The 16,951-nt window shown below is 40.9% G+C and overlaps 1 protein-coding gene across 1 annotated transcript in view; it reads left to right on the forward strand.

Annotated features, from left to right (window-relative positions):
- Positions 1–7,432, forward strand: part of LOC118411847 — a 21,977-nt gene extending 14,545 nt beyond the window's left edge. The window contains exons 10-15 of the mRNA XM_035814335.1: positions 2,235–2,405; positions 2,798–2,872; positions 3,456–4,441; positions 5,041–5,059; positions 5,725–5,841; positions 6,192–7,432. Coding sequence (XP_035670228.1) covers positions 2,235–2,405; positions 2,798–2,872; positions 3,456–4,441; positions 5,041–5,059; positions 5,725–5,841; positions 6,192–7,432 — 2,609 coding nt within the window. The remainder of the gene's footprint in view (positions 1–2,234; positions 2,406–2,797; positions 2,873–3,455; positions 4,442–5,040; positions 5,060–5,724; positions 5,842–6,191) is intronic.
- Positions 7,433–16,951: the final 9,519 nt, after the last annotated feature.

Raw genomic sequence — 16,951 nt, forward strand, 5'->3', positions numbered from 1 at the left:
CTGTACACGTCTTTTAACGCGAAAATGGCCTCTATTATCTCCACTGAAAATGATGTCACCTTGGTGGTATTTTCCCGATAAAATAGATTCACACATTGTTCACAATATATGTGTTCTTTGCTTGACTTTATTTGCACAATGCACAGTGCTCAGTGGCACGATTGAGTCTGGTGTGTGCAAAATGCACAGTGCTCAATGGCACGATTGGTCTGGTGTGTGCAAAATGCACAGTGCTCAATGGCACGATTGGTCTGGTGTGTGCAAAATGCACAGTGCTCAATGGCACGATAGGTCTGGTGTGTGCAAAATGCACAGTGCTCAATGGCACGATAGGTCTGGTGTGTGCAAAATGCACAGTGCTCAGTGGCACAATTGGTCTGGTGTGTGCAAAATGCAGTGCTCAGTGGCACGATTGAGTCTGGTATGTGCAAAATGCACAGTGATCAATGATCTGTTAATAGGTCTCAAGGTCTAATTTGGTTGGATCAAGGACTCTCTTTCAAACCTCTTTGGTTGGATGCAAAATGTAATGCGTAGATTTCAGCAGAAGAAGTATAAATGTGTACTGTGTAAAATCTTATTGAGTACAGACTTTTGCTAGCTGTAAGTTTCTGTATATTACTGTGTCACTTGTATATATAGCAGAGAACAGTCTAAGGCGTCACTGAAACAGAAAGAAAATATTGTCTTGATCACATAACATCTTACTAGTACCAACAAAAAGCAAAAATCTACAAAAGTTCAGGTGTGACATCTTGCCAACTGCTTTGCTGATTGTTTAACAGTTAGCTACAATCCGTTGTTTTCTACTATTCTTTGGAAATGTATGTTTTAATGTATTAGAATCCGATCCATCTTTTCAACTTGTACGATATTTTTACAATCAAAAATGCCCTGCATAATGCCTCGCATCGGCTCAAGCACAGTGCACCATTAAACTATCTAAATTCTCGTCAATCCCCACACACTGGTTTTACTAAAAAAACTATATACCGTTCCTTGGAAATATGTTTCAATGTGTCCGAATTCATGATCACTATCTTTTCAAATTGTACGTTACTCTTACGATCGAAAATGTCCTGCAGGACCTCCTGCAGCTGCATATATAGACGCACGCCCCCCTCCCACCCGCACGTAAACTGTTCCAATCGTTGCACAATAAACTTGACTGTATACCCTCCACAAAATCTTTCGTCAAATGTCGTGCTCATTTTACTCACATGACACTACGCCTTAGAATGTAATGTTATATTTTAATACATCCGAATTCCAGAAAGATAACTTTACAAACTGTACCAATTTCTGTACGATAAAAATCTCACCTCCTCCGCACCGTCAACGCCCGTGAGGGTATTTACCGGAATAACCCGAAATGACCCGGAATAACCCGGAATAACCGTAATATTTCTTGTTCCCATGGCCATATATACATTATTTTATGCCAAAATATTGCATTCTGCGATCTTAACTTATCAAAGCACACTGTATTTCGGTAGCTTTCATCCTTTATTAAGGTTATTCCGGGTTATTCCGGGTTATTCCGGGTTATTCCGCTAAATACCCGGACCCGTCAACGCTATCGCAAAATGAACCGTGCGATTTAACGACAACTCCTCAAATGTTACATGACCAGTGTTTTACTGCAAATCAAGAAACATTTTCCTTTCCTAGACTTTGCTAATGAGCGCTGCAATGTTTTCTGTACGAGTAGAGGTCATGGATAAACAGTATTCTTACAACGTTTATTTGAAGGGCTAAGAAGGGCTGAGAATTGTCGTAAAAACGCACGGTACATTGCGTTTATTTGAAGGGCTGAGAAGGGCTGAGAATTGTCGTAAAAACGCACGGTACATTTTGCGACCATAGCAGACCCATCCAAGGACGAACCATTAAACCGGGCACAAAGCCGGGCGCCTTCGGCGCCCCGGCAAAAAGTGTTGCCTTTGTGGTAAATTTTAAAGCATACTTTTGATAAACGAGAGCATGTATAGTAATGCACAATATCAACTTTCACATATGTCCCTTACATGTTCCAATTTCTTTGAGTTCTTCTTTTAGATAGAAACATTCTAATGAAGCCAGTGTGTCATTGGGTTTATCTTGAGTCAACAAAATTTTTACCACGAAAAATACGAAAGGGCATGCATGATGCGTATTGTATTCCTTGTAATTCTAAATTAACCTGTGCATTCCTAAATATTGCAACCTATTGATGACATCTAATCGTTGTTTAGATTCCGAGTCTCAAATGCTGGAGCGGCTTGCTGACCAGCTAGACGAGGAAAACGTCCAGCAACTGTTGCAAGTATGCCCCCTATCCAGGGAGCTAAAACGGGAAATGCAAGATTCACAGAAACCACGTGACTTGTTGAAGGCAATGGTTAAACTGGACTACATTAAAGCGGGTGAGTACTCCTATCTATTTCCAAAATGTTTCTATGAGACATAAAATTGCAAACCTGTCTATCTAATATTTTTATGTCCAATATTATTGCCAGGCTCATGTCCTGACCAACTTTACCTCTTTGATAGAATATCGAAACGACTTTTACTTTTTCCTGAGCAATTTAAAGCTATCTCTGATTTCTTTTGTTTTGTCATGGCAAAAGAACAAAAGATTGTGATGGGGGATGTGACCTTGAGTAAGCTTTCCAGACTTCAAATGTGATCAACTTATGTTTCAGAATTCATTACGAAAGTGGGTTTGTTCTGCGCTACCTTGTTCAGTCTAAAAGGGCAGATGATCTCTCTATATGACAAGCATTGTCTCAAAGAATGTTTTCTTTTACCGTTGCAGACAATCTTACAATGCTCCGGAAGGACATGATCACTGCTGGTATCAGCTGGAATGCTGTTGTTCGAAACATTCCTGGTGAGTTGGTTTTCATTTTTGTCATTTGATAAGTATCGTTGTAAGTGAGTTACAGGCAGGTTTCATAATAACATGATCAAAAACATGGTGATTTTTAGTGTTTAGTATTAGTTTATCGTAAATGGTAAATAGTCAGAAAAAGAATGCATACGAATCTATATAGTCCCTAAGAAAATGATATATTAGTGCAAATCAGGTTGACTAGTGTACTAGTACTGTGCACGTAATCGCTTTATTTGACTGACGTTTCGTCTTTGGTAAAACGGATCACATTATCAACACGTTCGACGCAGAAATGGATTGTCGACTGCAAACCGCCCTCGAGCAGAACGTTGTGACGATTGCATGGCTATGTTTCCCTTTGGATAACACAAATGCGCCTTCTCTGACTCGCTGACAGCTGGTTTGTGGCGAAGCCCAAGATACTTAAATTTGTAACATAGGAAAGCAGAGAGACCAGAGGGAGTATGTCGACGTTGGTCTCTCTGTGTAGGAGAATGCTGTTAGTCGAGTAAACACTTTGGTGTGTACAGAATTTTCAAGAATTTTGCTATTCATGCAATAACGTAAATAACTTTTTCAGGGGCGACCAATCTTCGTCAACCGATGGCTGAAGAGGCTGACATTGGGCAAATAGGTGGAGCAGTTGAGATTCCACATTTTGTCAAACTTGTTGTACCAGCTGATGCCCTACAACAGAACACGAAGGTCACACTCTCAACTGTGGACTTTCCAAGCCTCCTGATCAGAAGTAAGGGTGTCCACTGGAGCTCTGACTACCCATGGTCACATGCTGAAGCTGCCTGCGCACGTGAGCTGTTGGGTAAAGTTTTGTTTTCTCCTGCTTTCCACGTCAACCTACATGGCGCAAAGCTGACGGGAAAGGTGCCCGTGGAGGTACACACATGGCGACCTTCCGGCACGGAGGATCACAAGTGTATCATTCTTCATCATGATGACATCAACGGCTGGAAGGATATCAGTTCCGAAGCTAAACTCCGTGAAACAGAAGACCGACTTGTGATCAGTCTGAGTCAATGCAGCACCACTGTACCAATCTGGGTCCCTCTTGTGCTCTTTAGCACTGTAATTGCCGCAGCCACATCGTCACCAGCTTTAGCACCAGTAGTGTTAGGCACAGCAGCAGCGGTCAAGGCGGGGGAATATTTGGTCACACAGATGCTAAATCGCAGTAAGGAAGGCACATTGAAATGCTGGTTTTCAGCGTACATGAAACCAGCTAACAAACCTGACGTACAGTTCCACGTTCTGTGTAAGGACGGTGTGTCGCAAGGAGCATTTCCGTACAGAGAAGGTTTTGTTCACTGCGGTGACAATAGATCACAAGTTTGCCTCTTCAATGGCGAATGCATCGATGTTCACGTCAAAGATGCTTCGAGCGAACATGAGAAAACTGTGAAGTCAGTGATCGTGGATGAAGTTGGATGCCGTTCACAGTGGGGTCAGCAAGTACAACTGATCTTACTAAGGGAGAAGTTTCTCATTGGCGAAGTAACAATCAAGAGAAACAAGGGAACCCAAGACGTCTGTAGCCTGACTTTTGAGCAGGTAAGACAAGCGTCTAACTTGTAAATTGCTATATATATTGTCTATGGAAATGTTATGGAAATTGGTTTGTAAAGAAACAACTTTTTTTCATTACACTGTCACTCGGCGATACTAAAAGCAATGGTTCATTTCTGTACATGTTTGGTGGAGTATTCGACTTCCATTTTAAAATCCTACAAGGCTGACTGCCTCTGTACTATTGACTGTAAAACTTAGAAATGACTACAAACTCTAGTCTACTTCGCTCTTGTCATTTTCTTCGATAAGCCCCCAAATGTGTAAATGCCGATTTTTTTTCAGGTCCGTTCTTTCGGACAGGTCTTACAATAAAATCAATTTTGTTTCGGTACCAACCCCTGACTGACATACATTAGAAACTGATATCGTGTGTAATATAGAAACTTCTCATCCATATATTTATATAGAATAAGTGTGAAATCAAGCTGATTTTACTGGGTCATCGAGTGCGGGTGAACTCTTAGGAACCGCATAAATTATTGATTATTCTTTATATTCTTTTTTAGTTATGACTTTACTTGATGTTATCGACAAACCTAATTTTTTGTTACTGATCCAACATTTTGTTTCTTCCGTAACAGCGAGACGTTTTGCCGCAACGTGAGTAATGAAATCGTTTTCATCACCTCTTTGGTATTGGTTTTAGTTTGTAAGTCTGCAACAACCGAAAATCATTGGCTGAATGTTGAATACATGTTGATAAATGGGGTCTGTTTGCGATCTTGCTTTGTCAAACTGAATTGCGAGTGAATTTATGTTTCCGAAGTACCATTGATATGCCCTTAAGCCCAATCAGTGTTCAAAGAAATATACTATCATAATGATAGACTACGAATACCATGGAATAGGAAGATAGCAAAATGATTTGAATGACGTGTCCCCACCTGAAAAAGCAAGGAACAAGGACAGGAGAAACGCAAAACAAAGCTATTTGATAAATAAATCATCAAACCATTATGGTCAATGTGCACTATCAAAAGTTATCGGATGAAGGGAACCAACTTAAAGATATATGCAAGCCATGATTTTATTAATGTCTTATCTGAATGTACGAATTTAGCATAGAAGCAAACACGTATCAATAGCTTATATTCATGGATTGTCAATGTTGCCGAATATCGCATAGAAATTTTTTAGTTGAAATGGAAAAGACACATTTTCTTCATAAACTACGATTACATAGTATAATATAGTAGTCTTCGATATCTTATTTCAAAATGGACCACATCAATTCTATGATCAATAATGCCTATCTCCGTTCCAAGGCCAATACCGTCCCGATCAGTTGTCAGAATCCAACACCAGTCAGAGTGGGAGCAGACCATCGGGTGAGCCTTCAGAACATCCGCTTCAGGAACAAGACCTGGCCACTCCATCTTCGGGTACCAGTGAGCTCATCCTTATTCCAGTGATGTTAAATACAAAATTGCCCTTGTATTCATACTTTACACTAGCACTAGTACTTATTATATTACCACGTTCATCCCGCAATCATTGCCAACATGAATAACATACTGTCTAAAGCAGTGCAGTATAAAGAGCACTTGTCGGCCTAAGGGGTTTTCTGAAGACTAGCAACAAATGACAGTGTCCATATGATACTAGTAATCTCTGCGTTGACCCTATGATATCAAACAAGCAGGTACTTGGACACAGGTGACCAACAGAGGACTATATGTGATCCAACTTTACTTTCAAAAATATGTTCATTGTTTTTTTTAATGCATTCCAGGCAGATGTTCTGTCCTGTTGGTTAGCACAGAGTATGGCACATCAAAGGGCGGAATCTCCACCATCAACCGCAAGGTGGCCCGCATGATCACCAACGCGGGTGCCAAGGTCTACGCTACCGTGTTGGAGGCAAGTCAACAAGATGAGAGGGATGCCAAACGAGATGGAGTGAAACTCCTCACGCCTCACCCAGATCCCGACAGCAGCGCGAAGCCGTCCTTAGAGTGGCTGACTGTGTACCACAGCGTTCACTTTCCACACATCCCATCAGATGTCTGCTGCATTGTGGGCCATGTTGACGTCACAAGTAGAGCAGCGAGGAAGATCAAAGAAGAGCGATTTCCACACGCCAAGCTCGCCATGTTCGGTCACGTGGCGCCAGAGGAGACGGAGCACTACAAGAGTGACGAGAAGGCCCTGGGTGTGGGGAGGAAGGAAGCCAGCATCCAGGACGACATTGGCAAGGCTGATGTCGTCTTCTCGGTGGGACCACGCATTCACCGCCATTACGACAGATTCCTCAGTCAGAGTCACGTGGCTCACCACATCTTCCTACCTGAACCTTCAAAGGTGTTCAGTGAAGCAACAGTGACATTTGGCGAAGAAGGGGAAGTCGAGAAGCCAGAGAGGGTTGTTCTGTCCATCGGTAGGGTGCGGAATGTGGAGATGTTGAAAGGTCACGACCTGGCCGCAGGATCCATAGACAAGGCGGCACAGCGGCTTGATAATCAGTACACACTGAAGCTGAGAGTCCGCGGCATCGATGAGAACGACTTCAAGAAGAGCAAGAGAATCCTGGAGGAGAAGCTGAAAACCGGCCGGGTCAAACCCACCCTGCTTCCGTACGGCACTCAAGAGGAGGTCCGCCGAGACATGGAGGCCTGTCACCTGGTCCTGATGCCGTCCCGGGCCGAACCGTTCGGACTGGTCGGCCTGGAGGCCATCGCGGCAGGAGTTCCCGTCCTCATCTCAGAGCAGTCAGGACTCGCGGAACTGGTGGCCCAACTGGCGAAGAAGTACCAGCCCAACTTTCGTCACTGTATCGTCAATATGAAGGGAGACACCGCAACCGACGCTGATGCAGAGAAGTGGGCAGACAGAATCGAGGACGTCCTCAAGAACGCCAAGTCAGAGTTCGCGGAAGCCCGCGCCTTCAGGGAGAAACTGCTGGCCTCCAAGTACTGGGAAGAGTCTCACCAGACGTTCCTACAGGCGTGTGGCATCACTGGTAAGAAACCGTGATCATATCTAAATATACCTCAACAGATAAATACTCTGTGAAACTATATACAAATTCTTCAATGTTTCCATCATCATATACTGTCTTTATGATATTTCATAACAATATTGTTCTTGGCTCATCGTTTAAACTCCTGTACTTTACAGCCAGCCCCAGTGCCCAAGCGGAGGGTGGAGATGCTGAAGCCGATGACTCCAACTGAGGATCTGACAACAATAGAGAAAACATGCAGTGTAAATAAAGTGGTTTGACAGTGGGTTGTAGTTAAAACGTCTAATGATGCTGGGGAAAAAACACCTTAAATAATTCCGTTAATGAATGTAGCGTGAAAAAAATTGAGACATTACCTGCTGTGTGCGGTAGACAAAGGCAAATTCTCAATAGTTGGACAACATTTTTATCACTTGTATAATACTTTTTACTGAAAGTATTTGATGCATGTTACTGCTTGTGACTGGATTTTTTCATTAATATTTTGTTTTATGAAACAATACAGGTCAATGCATATGGTGGATTTTTTTCACAATAGGAATGGAATACATGTAAGTAATGGATTTTAGGATAGAATCTTAACGTCAGTCCAGAATTAACTTTTCTATACCATTCTATCCCATTCTATATCAGAAATGAACTGAGTAAATGGTGATCATCGACAGCAGAATCCATCACAACAATTTAACGAGTCACATGTAGGGACCCGAAACACTACGTTATCTATCGATCTGACGTCCGTATTAAGAGATTGAAACACATCTGATCTCCAAACGTATTTGATCTACCTAAAATTGTGTCTTTTCAATAGACCTCTGTATTGTTGTCAACATCATAAATCGAATAAAAAATTCACTTGATTGCAAATTGTTCTTTTTCCTCTATTGTTTAGCTGCAAATACAGTAGGTGGCCTATCTATTCATTAGCTATCAGTAAGGGCTAACTCTGGGGGGAGAGTGCGAGATATGTACATGATTATGACAAAAATGGCTGTTCTTTTTGTCTCAATATTCAACGTTGATAGAATATTTTGTAACGTTGTTAAAGCTATCAGTAGCCTAATACGAGCAAAACAGTATCTGAATTGTATTAGCAGATAAAGACTATTTGTACCTTTGTTTGAGAATGAATAAACATCGTCACCACTTAACAGAGAGCAGAAACACTATTTATATCCCCCCTCCCCCCAACTGACATCACAAAGAAAGTGCTAGTACCGTTCACAGGAAGCATTTGAAACTTCATAAAAGAATAATTTGCTGGAAGTATCGCAGTGAACATTTTTAGATAAACATTATAAAAGAAAAAAACAGTATCCATTTCGGTTTGGGAAGGCATGAAGAGAGATGCCGGGTACTGATAATGATATAGATATGCTAGGTAGCCACATCGGTCAGACAGACTGCACCGCCTGCTGCTGAAGACCTGAAATTCTACATTTCTTACACCCAGTCAGCAACAGTTGCACCCGTTATTATGTACCAGTCGGAGGTTATGTCAGCTGGATCACAGTATTGTATAGGGAGGCCAACAAAACGGCATTTTATAATCATCATGGTAAACTTGTTCTGTGAGAATCTTGAAAGAACATGGCTGAGAAAGGCGATGACATCACACACTTGTAATGAGTAAGGCCTGGTATTTAGGCATGACAACTAGATTTTGTGTTTCTATGTGGGTTTTTTTACAGAATTGGAAGAACACCCTGACCCAATCCGACACTCTGACTGGACTATTTGTTCGTTAAGACTCCGATAGATGCACATTCTGGCATGCTAAATCGTCATGATTTCTAACCAACATGCTTTAAGCGAAGGGATATGACTTTACTCACGGGATGCCTTACTAACCTTGCCTGAACTCCACGATACCTCTTCTACCCACTCTTCTTGACTTGCATGCTCTAAAAGACAATATATATGAAGAAGTTTACAGCAACCATTAGGGAACATAACACCATCTAACAGTTACATCCGGGATCTTCAGACCCTGGCTGAAGATCTCACACCGAAGTTTCTGGCAGACATTTACAGCCTGTTACTGTCACGTGACGTTCTGCGTCTTCCGCACCCAGTCAGCAATAATTGTTGTCTTTCTGGGCTATCAGATGGAAGTTATGACAGCATAATCGCAGTAACGGACATAGAGGAATGGAAACTAGAACTTACGCCATGGTTATGAATGAGGGGATTGAGATGGCCTTTCTCGAGACGCCATGACACCGACCCTATATTTTTCAGAACTGAAACAGGAAACAACATTTTTATCCTAGGTCTGATTAAGTGAAGAGTGAGCCTAAAGCGGCAAATTATTCCCCTACAAGGAAATTTACATGACTAAATCTACATGGCTAAATTTTACTATTTTTAAGCTAACACATGTCTGATGGAGTCTGGCATGTTGATCTTAAGATTCTGTAAAACTTATGACTGTCTAGTGATGTATGACTGGCTATACAGGTAGCAATCCCAGTTTCAGAGACACAGACAACTGAAGACTGATCAACTGGTGTGTTCCCAACCTTGTTTCGTTACTGTGAGATAATGTTGTTGTTGTGAGTACAAGGACACCAATGGCAGACACAAACCCATACATCAACCAAAAAAGTGGAAATACGGTCTTTGTTAACTTTCATCAGCTGGTTCTGAATGTTGCAAAATGTATGTCATGGACGAGGTAGTTACGTTTTTTTAAGCACTCATAGAATTTTAAGAGTGTAACATTGTTTTCAAGTGTACACAATAAAATCCAAGTTCTTCTGAGGTCTCCTGAATATTCGTGTTTTTGTTTGTACAGACCGAAATGTTTTGTTTTAATGAAGAAATGTTTGCATGTTGGATATTTTGCTAGTTGGAACAAGTTTGGTCAGAATGACACTTTGGAACTGAGAAGTTGATAATGTTTTAGAATGGTTTGATGTCAGTTCTCTGCAATTGTATAACATTTAAACTGCAAGTCTACCTAGTTGCACAAATGCTAAATGCTCTGCACCCATCGAAACAACAAATTGAATTATAATTCCTCACTAGGTTGAATGTAGATCATTGTAACTGTTTGTTCACCATCTCATAGTTCTGTTGGTACCCTGAAACTGCCTCATTCAAAAACAAGGTAACATTAACTAGATATGCTAAGTGCAGATTAATTAATCCACTGGCACAGATGTCCAGGTTTTCATGACAGTAAACTAATTGCGTACATGGACAGGAATGCAGTTATAGGACACCCAGCTAACCTATGCTCTAATCAATTCAGATCTGATAGATACAAAAATAACCAATAGCAGCAGAGAATTTGGTAGATCCTGTTTTAGATTTCTGTTTTTTTGTCCTTTACTTACTGGCCCACCTTGAGCTTATGTGTACAGAGTTTTTAAAGATTTGTTTGTGCAATGCAATGTTAAAATTTTATTGCAGCAGAACAGTCATATTTTTGTAACATTACTGACTGTACATGTTCAGTTTGTCCTAAAGGAAAACACTGTATAGGAGTACAGTAGTTATAGCGTCTTAGATACACAAAGGAAAATATGTCCGTAATATATATGTAGATATATATGTGTTATTCTCTTCGCCAAGAAGAGTATGAGATTGCTGACTTGGGTCTGTATGTAGGTCAACAGCAAATAACTCCAGAAATCGTGGATGGAACTTTGTGATTTTTGGTAGGTGTGTAGCGGTTGTCGAAAGGAATGCCAAGTTTGAAAACGGTCTACCTGGCGTTTTCCTACGGTACTGCAGCGAGCTTGGTATGTTTTTTGCGGTTTGTTTTGGGCAGCATAAGTCAAAATCTAGCTGGGCGATTTTCACGAAACTTGGTAGGTGTGTAGCGGTTTTGGAGAGGAAGGTCAAGTGCGAAAATGGTTTACCTGGCTCTTACCTACGGTGCTGTAGCGGGATTTGTATGTAAGTGCGTTTGTCTGTATGCAAGATAACTCGAGAACCCTTGAATGGATCCTGATTATATTTGTTAGGTGGATGGGGGTTAGGAAAACGAAGGTCAAGTTTGATAATGGGCACCCTAGTGGCTGCCAAAGGTACTGCAGCAAAACTTTTAATTTTGACACTTCGTGTTCTGGACATGCTGTGGTCATGATTTTTGAGTGGTAGATAGCCCTTGGAACAGAGAGTAAGTGCTGTGAGTTTGGACCCCCTAGCGGCTTTTTGGGAACTGCAGGCACCGATTTCCGTTCAAACTTTGGACGAGGATAACTCGAGAACGTGTGAACGGATCATCAGGATTTTCGGTATGTAGATAGAATGAGTGATGACTTATACAATGTAATACTAATTATGCAAATCAGTAGCTAATTTGCATGATTAATGAGGAAAGTTCATAAATCCATGCCAACAGCATATAACTCAAGAAGCTGTGTATGGATTTTCATGATATTTAGTATTTAAGTAGCGGTTGCGGAAAGGAAGGTTGTGTTCGAAAATAGTTGACGTAACATTTTCCGTTAGGACGGTAGCGGGCCGAGTGTGTGCGTCCGTTTGTTTGTGGAATGCATAACTCGAGAAGCATTGAAAAAATCCTGATAATATTTTGTAGGTGGGTAGGGGTCAGGAAAACGAAGATAAATTATGATAGTGGGCCCCCTAGCGGCTTCCTAAGGTACTGCAGCAAAACTTATTAACAGATATAAACTGTGCTCTATATTTTGATCTATATATCTCATTTTGACCTATATCTATGGACACAGCTGTTATACAGATGTTTTGCTGGAGCTGGACGCCCTTACACTGGGGACAAAGTCTTTGACTAGCATGAAATTCTGATTGACCAGGGATGCTACCAGGTCATCTGTCAGGTCACAGTCTGGTTTTTGGTAATATTTGTGTGTTTCAACTTTGTGAAGAACACAGTTCATGCAGTCATTTGCTATTTAGTAATACATGAATAAGACCTTAAAGTCTTAAATAAAGACATGATTATTTGGCGAAGAGATGGGTTCGTTGAACTCTAGTGTATTAATAGTTTTGCATATCTCTTACAAATGATTCAATGTAACTTGTATCAATTTGAATTCGTAAAGCAGAAAGAAGGTATAAATACATGTAAAAAGAAGTCTGGAATACCTGCTGTGTATATGTCATCACATCACGTGTTACACTATCTTATAAGCCTTAACTGCCATTTTACAACAGCCAATAACAGAAGAGTATGAGTAGTTTGAGTGTTGACTAAGCGTTGCCAAGTGTACAGATAACAGATGTTAGGTTGTTATAAGAAACATGTAACATTGGGTCTACCGAAAGTGCGAAAAGGAACGAAAAGGAACGAAAAGGAACGAAAAGGAACGAAAAGGAACGAAAAGGAACGAAAAGGAACGAAAAGGAACGAAAAGGAACGAAAAGGAACGAAAAGGAACGAAAAGGAACGAAAAGGAAAGTACCGAAAGTGCGAAAAGGAACGAAAAGGAACGAAAAGGAACGAAAAGAAACAAACGGTCCTTTTCGTTCCTTTTCGCACTTTCGCTACCGAAAGTGCGAAAAGGAACGAAAAGGAACGAAAAGGAACGAAGTATGAAGCAAACTAAAATAAAATCAATGAGAATATAAGGGGCCGGTACTGCGGGCGTTAGAAGCCTATGAAACGTGTTTTATTTTACTCAGAATTTGGCAATATCAAATTTTTACGACGCTGTTTTAGGCTGTTGTGTTTGTGTGGCTAAATTATTCTCTGAAGATCAGCGAAATACAAGGAAACAGAACTGAGATAAGAAAGTAAGGATTAAAATTCAGTTACTGGTGGGTGATGGATAAATATCGATTTATATACATTTTCAGAATGAGGCAAGATTGTAGCGTTGTTGTTGTATTTGGGTGGCTTCTACTCTCCCAAGATGGGAGCGCCGCATGCAAATGACCTGCGATTGTTTACGTCTAATAGAAATCCGGTCTGGAATGATATGCTAAATAATAAACTGCTGCCCCACGAGCATGACAGCTCCCTTCAACAAGGCCCACAACATGGTTTTCTGGAAACTGGAGACATATCTTCTTGCTCGTTCACGACAAAAGAAAAGCTGTGAAAGGATAGACATGTATACATTGTACCAAGGAGTTTTCATCACGTTGTACCATGAGTATTATAATCATTTTGGCGGGAGGAAAGGCCAACGTGAGGAATTTGTGCAAAGGATGATAGGAAACTAAGGAGAGATCTGGCGGGCGACTCACGTCTCCCGTGCGGGTTCGGCAGAAAAAGTCTTTGGAACCAGGCCTCGAATTGAAATCAACGCGGTGTCCCGATTGCCTTGGGCCACTTATAATTTAGGCCGGGAACACTAGAAAACGACTTTGTGACATTTTTGGGACCGTAGAAAAATAATCTACACCAGAATGTCAGCCCGTCAAACGTTTTTCAGACGCAATACTCAACCACAAGCCACACAATGCAAAAATAAAGACCGTTTCAAATGCATTTGCCGATCACAGTACCGTTACCTTATATTCCCATCGATTTTATTTCACTTTGCTTCATACTTCGTTCCTTTTCGTTCCTTTTCGCACTTTCGGTACTTTCCTTTTCGTTCCTTTTCGTTCCTATCCAATCTTTTCGTTCCTTTTCGTTCCTTTTCGCACTTTCGGTACTTTCCTTTTCGTTCCTTTTCGTTCCTTTTCGCACTTTCGGTACTTTCCTTTTCGTTCCTTTTCGTTCCTTTTCGTTCCTTTTCGCTCCTTTTCGTTCCTTTTCGTTCCTTTTCGCTTCTTTTCGTTCCTTTTCGTTCCTTTTCGTTCCTTTTCGTTCCTTTTCGCTCCTTTTCGTTCCTTTTCGCACTTTCGGTACACCGGTAACATTTCCTGACTGTAAATAAGAGAAACTCTACCGAGGTTTGGTAAAGCACCAGGCCCTCTGCACAGTGTTGCTTTCCCCGCGAACCGTCCTCATTACCACAAACCTGTTGATGCGGATGTGCTGGAAATCTATTTCTAAACAAAATTTGCTTTTGACTAGCTTTGAAACGTCTTTTCTTTATCAATGAGGGTTTTAGGCATTCAATATCGACATCGTTTGAAAGGATTTCCTAGAAGGGTTTGAATCGCTCGTCTGGCTCTAATTAAAGTTGAGACAACTACTAAAGGACAATACAGAATTCGTATTAACCAATCAGAGTGAAGCTTTCCTTAAACAACTTGATATTTAACAAATGACAGTCAACACCGCTGAGCTACAGCCAATCAGAATGCAGATTTCCTGGTATTTCTCCATCCCTACCATTTTTCTGCACAGTGATACACTTTAAGGTTGTGCCAAGGCTTTACATCAATGATGAGATGGTACAGACGGAGGGACAAAAAGAGTGGTGAAACAGACTTAATTTTAAGTCTCTAGCATGCCCTCCATATGTTCTAATGGAAGTATGTTTGGGTTGGAAATGTGGCAAAGTGGTCAATGTCGGCCTTTTCTAAGAATAACATGTTTTGAAAGGGAAAATGCACGTTAACGCGTTACTGTCTCCACATAATTATGTAATGATGTTTCATTTCTGCATTAGAAAACAAGTATGTTGCAAGTAGATAGCGGAACAGAATGATATCATTGCGTACATTTCTAAAAGTTTAACTCTGTATTTTGTTGTGTCGTTTTGTATTTGTTATTTTGTGTTTGTTTTCATTATGGGCCCGATTCAATGTTGATAGACCGGAGTGTTATAATTTCATTGGCTGACTTCAGTGCTTTCATTTCATTGGCCAAAGATGATCCTGTCATTTCATTGGCTGACTGAAATACTGTCGCTCATTGGTTAACGTCATCATTGCCGTGACGCTGTTTGGGCGGTTCCATTTGATGAAATTCAGAGGACGCCTTGATCGATCTGAAAAAGAAATCTCGCGTCAAGAAATTTTGAAAAAGAAATCTGATTTAATGAAGGAAAGCAGGTAAAGGAAGGAATATTCATTGATTTCTTTAAAGAAAGAAGATTCTCCTGAAATTTCTGACAGAAGCTGTCCATGTAAGGTCGTTGCAGATACAACTACACCACTGTTAATGTTTGTTTTTTGTAAATGGACTATCTACGAAGCAACATGGGGAGATCAGCTTGAAAATGAAAGGCTACCATGTTTAGGTAAACATCTTTGATGAATAGTTATTTCCTGCTGAAATGTCAACATTTCACACTGACTTCCAGAAAACTTACAGACTAGGAGAAAGTTGAAATCACAAGAAAAGTAGGGAGTTTAGTCATAACTGTACAGTCCGGCCACATTACATGGTTTCACGGTTGCCAATATGTATGCAATGTTTTTGTAAAACTTACAGTAAATTATGACAGGCATTAGTTACCTTTATCTAACATGTTAGGAAATATTAAGTATGAAAAGGTTTATTTTAATTCAAGACGATCACACGACCGATTGCAGTGTAAGTACCCATGTACATGTGTTCACTGGGTATTACTTGCCAAAACATTCATGTTACATCATATACGTCACAAGTATGATTTTGCTTTCGTTACCTGGGTGCAATCGTCGCTTCAAACTGTGGAAATGTCATCATTTACTAGTCAAACCTGACGGGAAACACTGAGAGACTGGCTCCTCTGAGAGGATGTTCAAAGAGTTCTGTGTTACTGGGTATAAATGTATCTATATAAGTATATATAGCCACTGAGCTGCTTTGGTATAGAATCTCTTAGGTTCAGTTTGTGAGATTTTTAACTGTTTCCACGCTGAACATATCTGAAGTGTGTTGCCGCTTGTAGAGGTAGACTATATTCTGTAAAGTCATCACGTTTGGAAGAAATGTGATCACCCACCCCACCCCCATGGAAGCAGGGATGGAATCGCCCTGGCACATGTACCAAAACTTTGGAAATAAACTTCCGTTAACAACGCCACTGCAGCAGTGTTTTGGTTGGATGTGTCTGTACGTGTGTATGTAGAATATGTGTGCGTTCATGGCAAATCGAAAGGGTTCAGAAAAATGCTCACCAAAAATGTGTCTATTTTGTATATATGGCCACAGCAAGTAAATTGTATGGATGACATCCTCTGCAAACTGCAAAAATAGTGCGATAGGGCGAAAAAACAAGATTGCTTCATCTTCAAATATAGGCACCATGTAAAAAGATTCAAGGAACAAAACATGGCATCAGAGCCAACAAGGCATTCATTCCTGCATTTAAAGGGGCATTCCACTCCAGAAGCGGGTATCATAATTCATCAGAGAATAAATTGTTATGCTTGAATCAAGTTTGTTTTGTCAAATGTACCATGAGTTGAAGCCTGAACGCAGGGCGTGCATTATAGCGATCGACTTCTTGAATTCCCCGCTGGTCCCTTACCAACAGTCCCAGAATTCAATGCGCATGGTGTGTTACGGACGGGCTGTATCGACGAAGCCGCCAAGGACTCTTCCAGTTGAACAGGTTGGTACTGGCATAAATTTCGATGTTAGATGCTCAGGATTGCTTTTTTGGCTAGACTAAATATGTGTGCACAACCTCTATCAGAACTGGTAGGCAAACGCGTTCCAATCATTATTTGCGGGCCTTTCTGTAGCGATCTGCCAATATGTAGAT

The sequence above is a fragment of the Branchiostoma floridae genome, chromosome 3, assembly GCF_000003815.2.
Source record: "Branchiostoma floridae strain S238N-H82 chromosome 3, Bfl_VNyyK, whole genome shotgun sequence".
In the NCBI taxonomy this organism is placed as follows: domain Eukaryota; kingdom Metazoa; phylum Chordata; class Leptocardii; order Amphioxiformes; family Branchiostomatidae; genus Branchiostoma; species Branchiostoma floridae.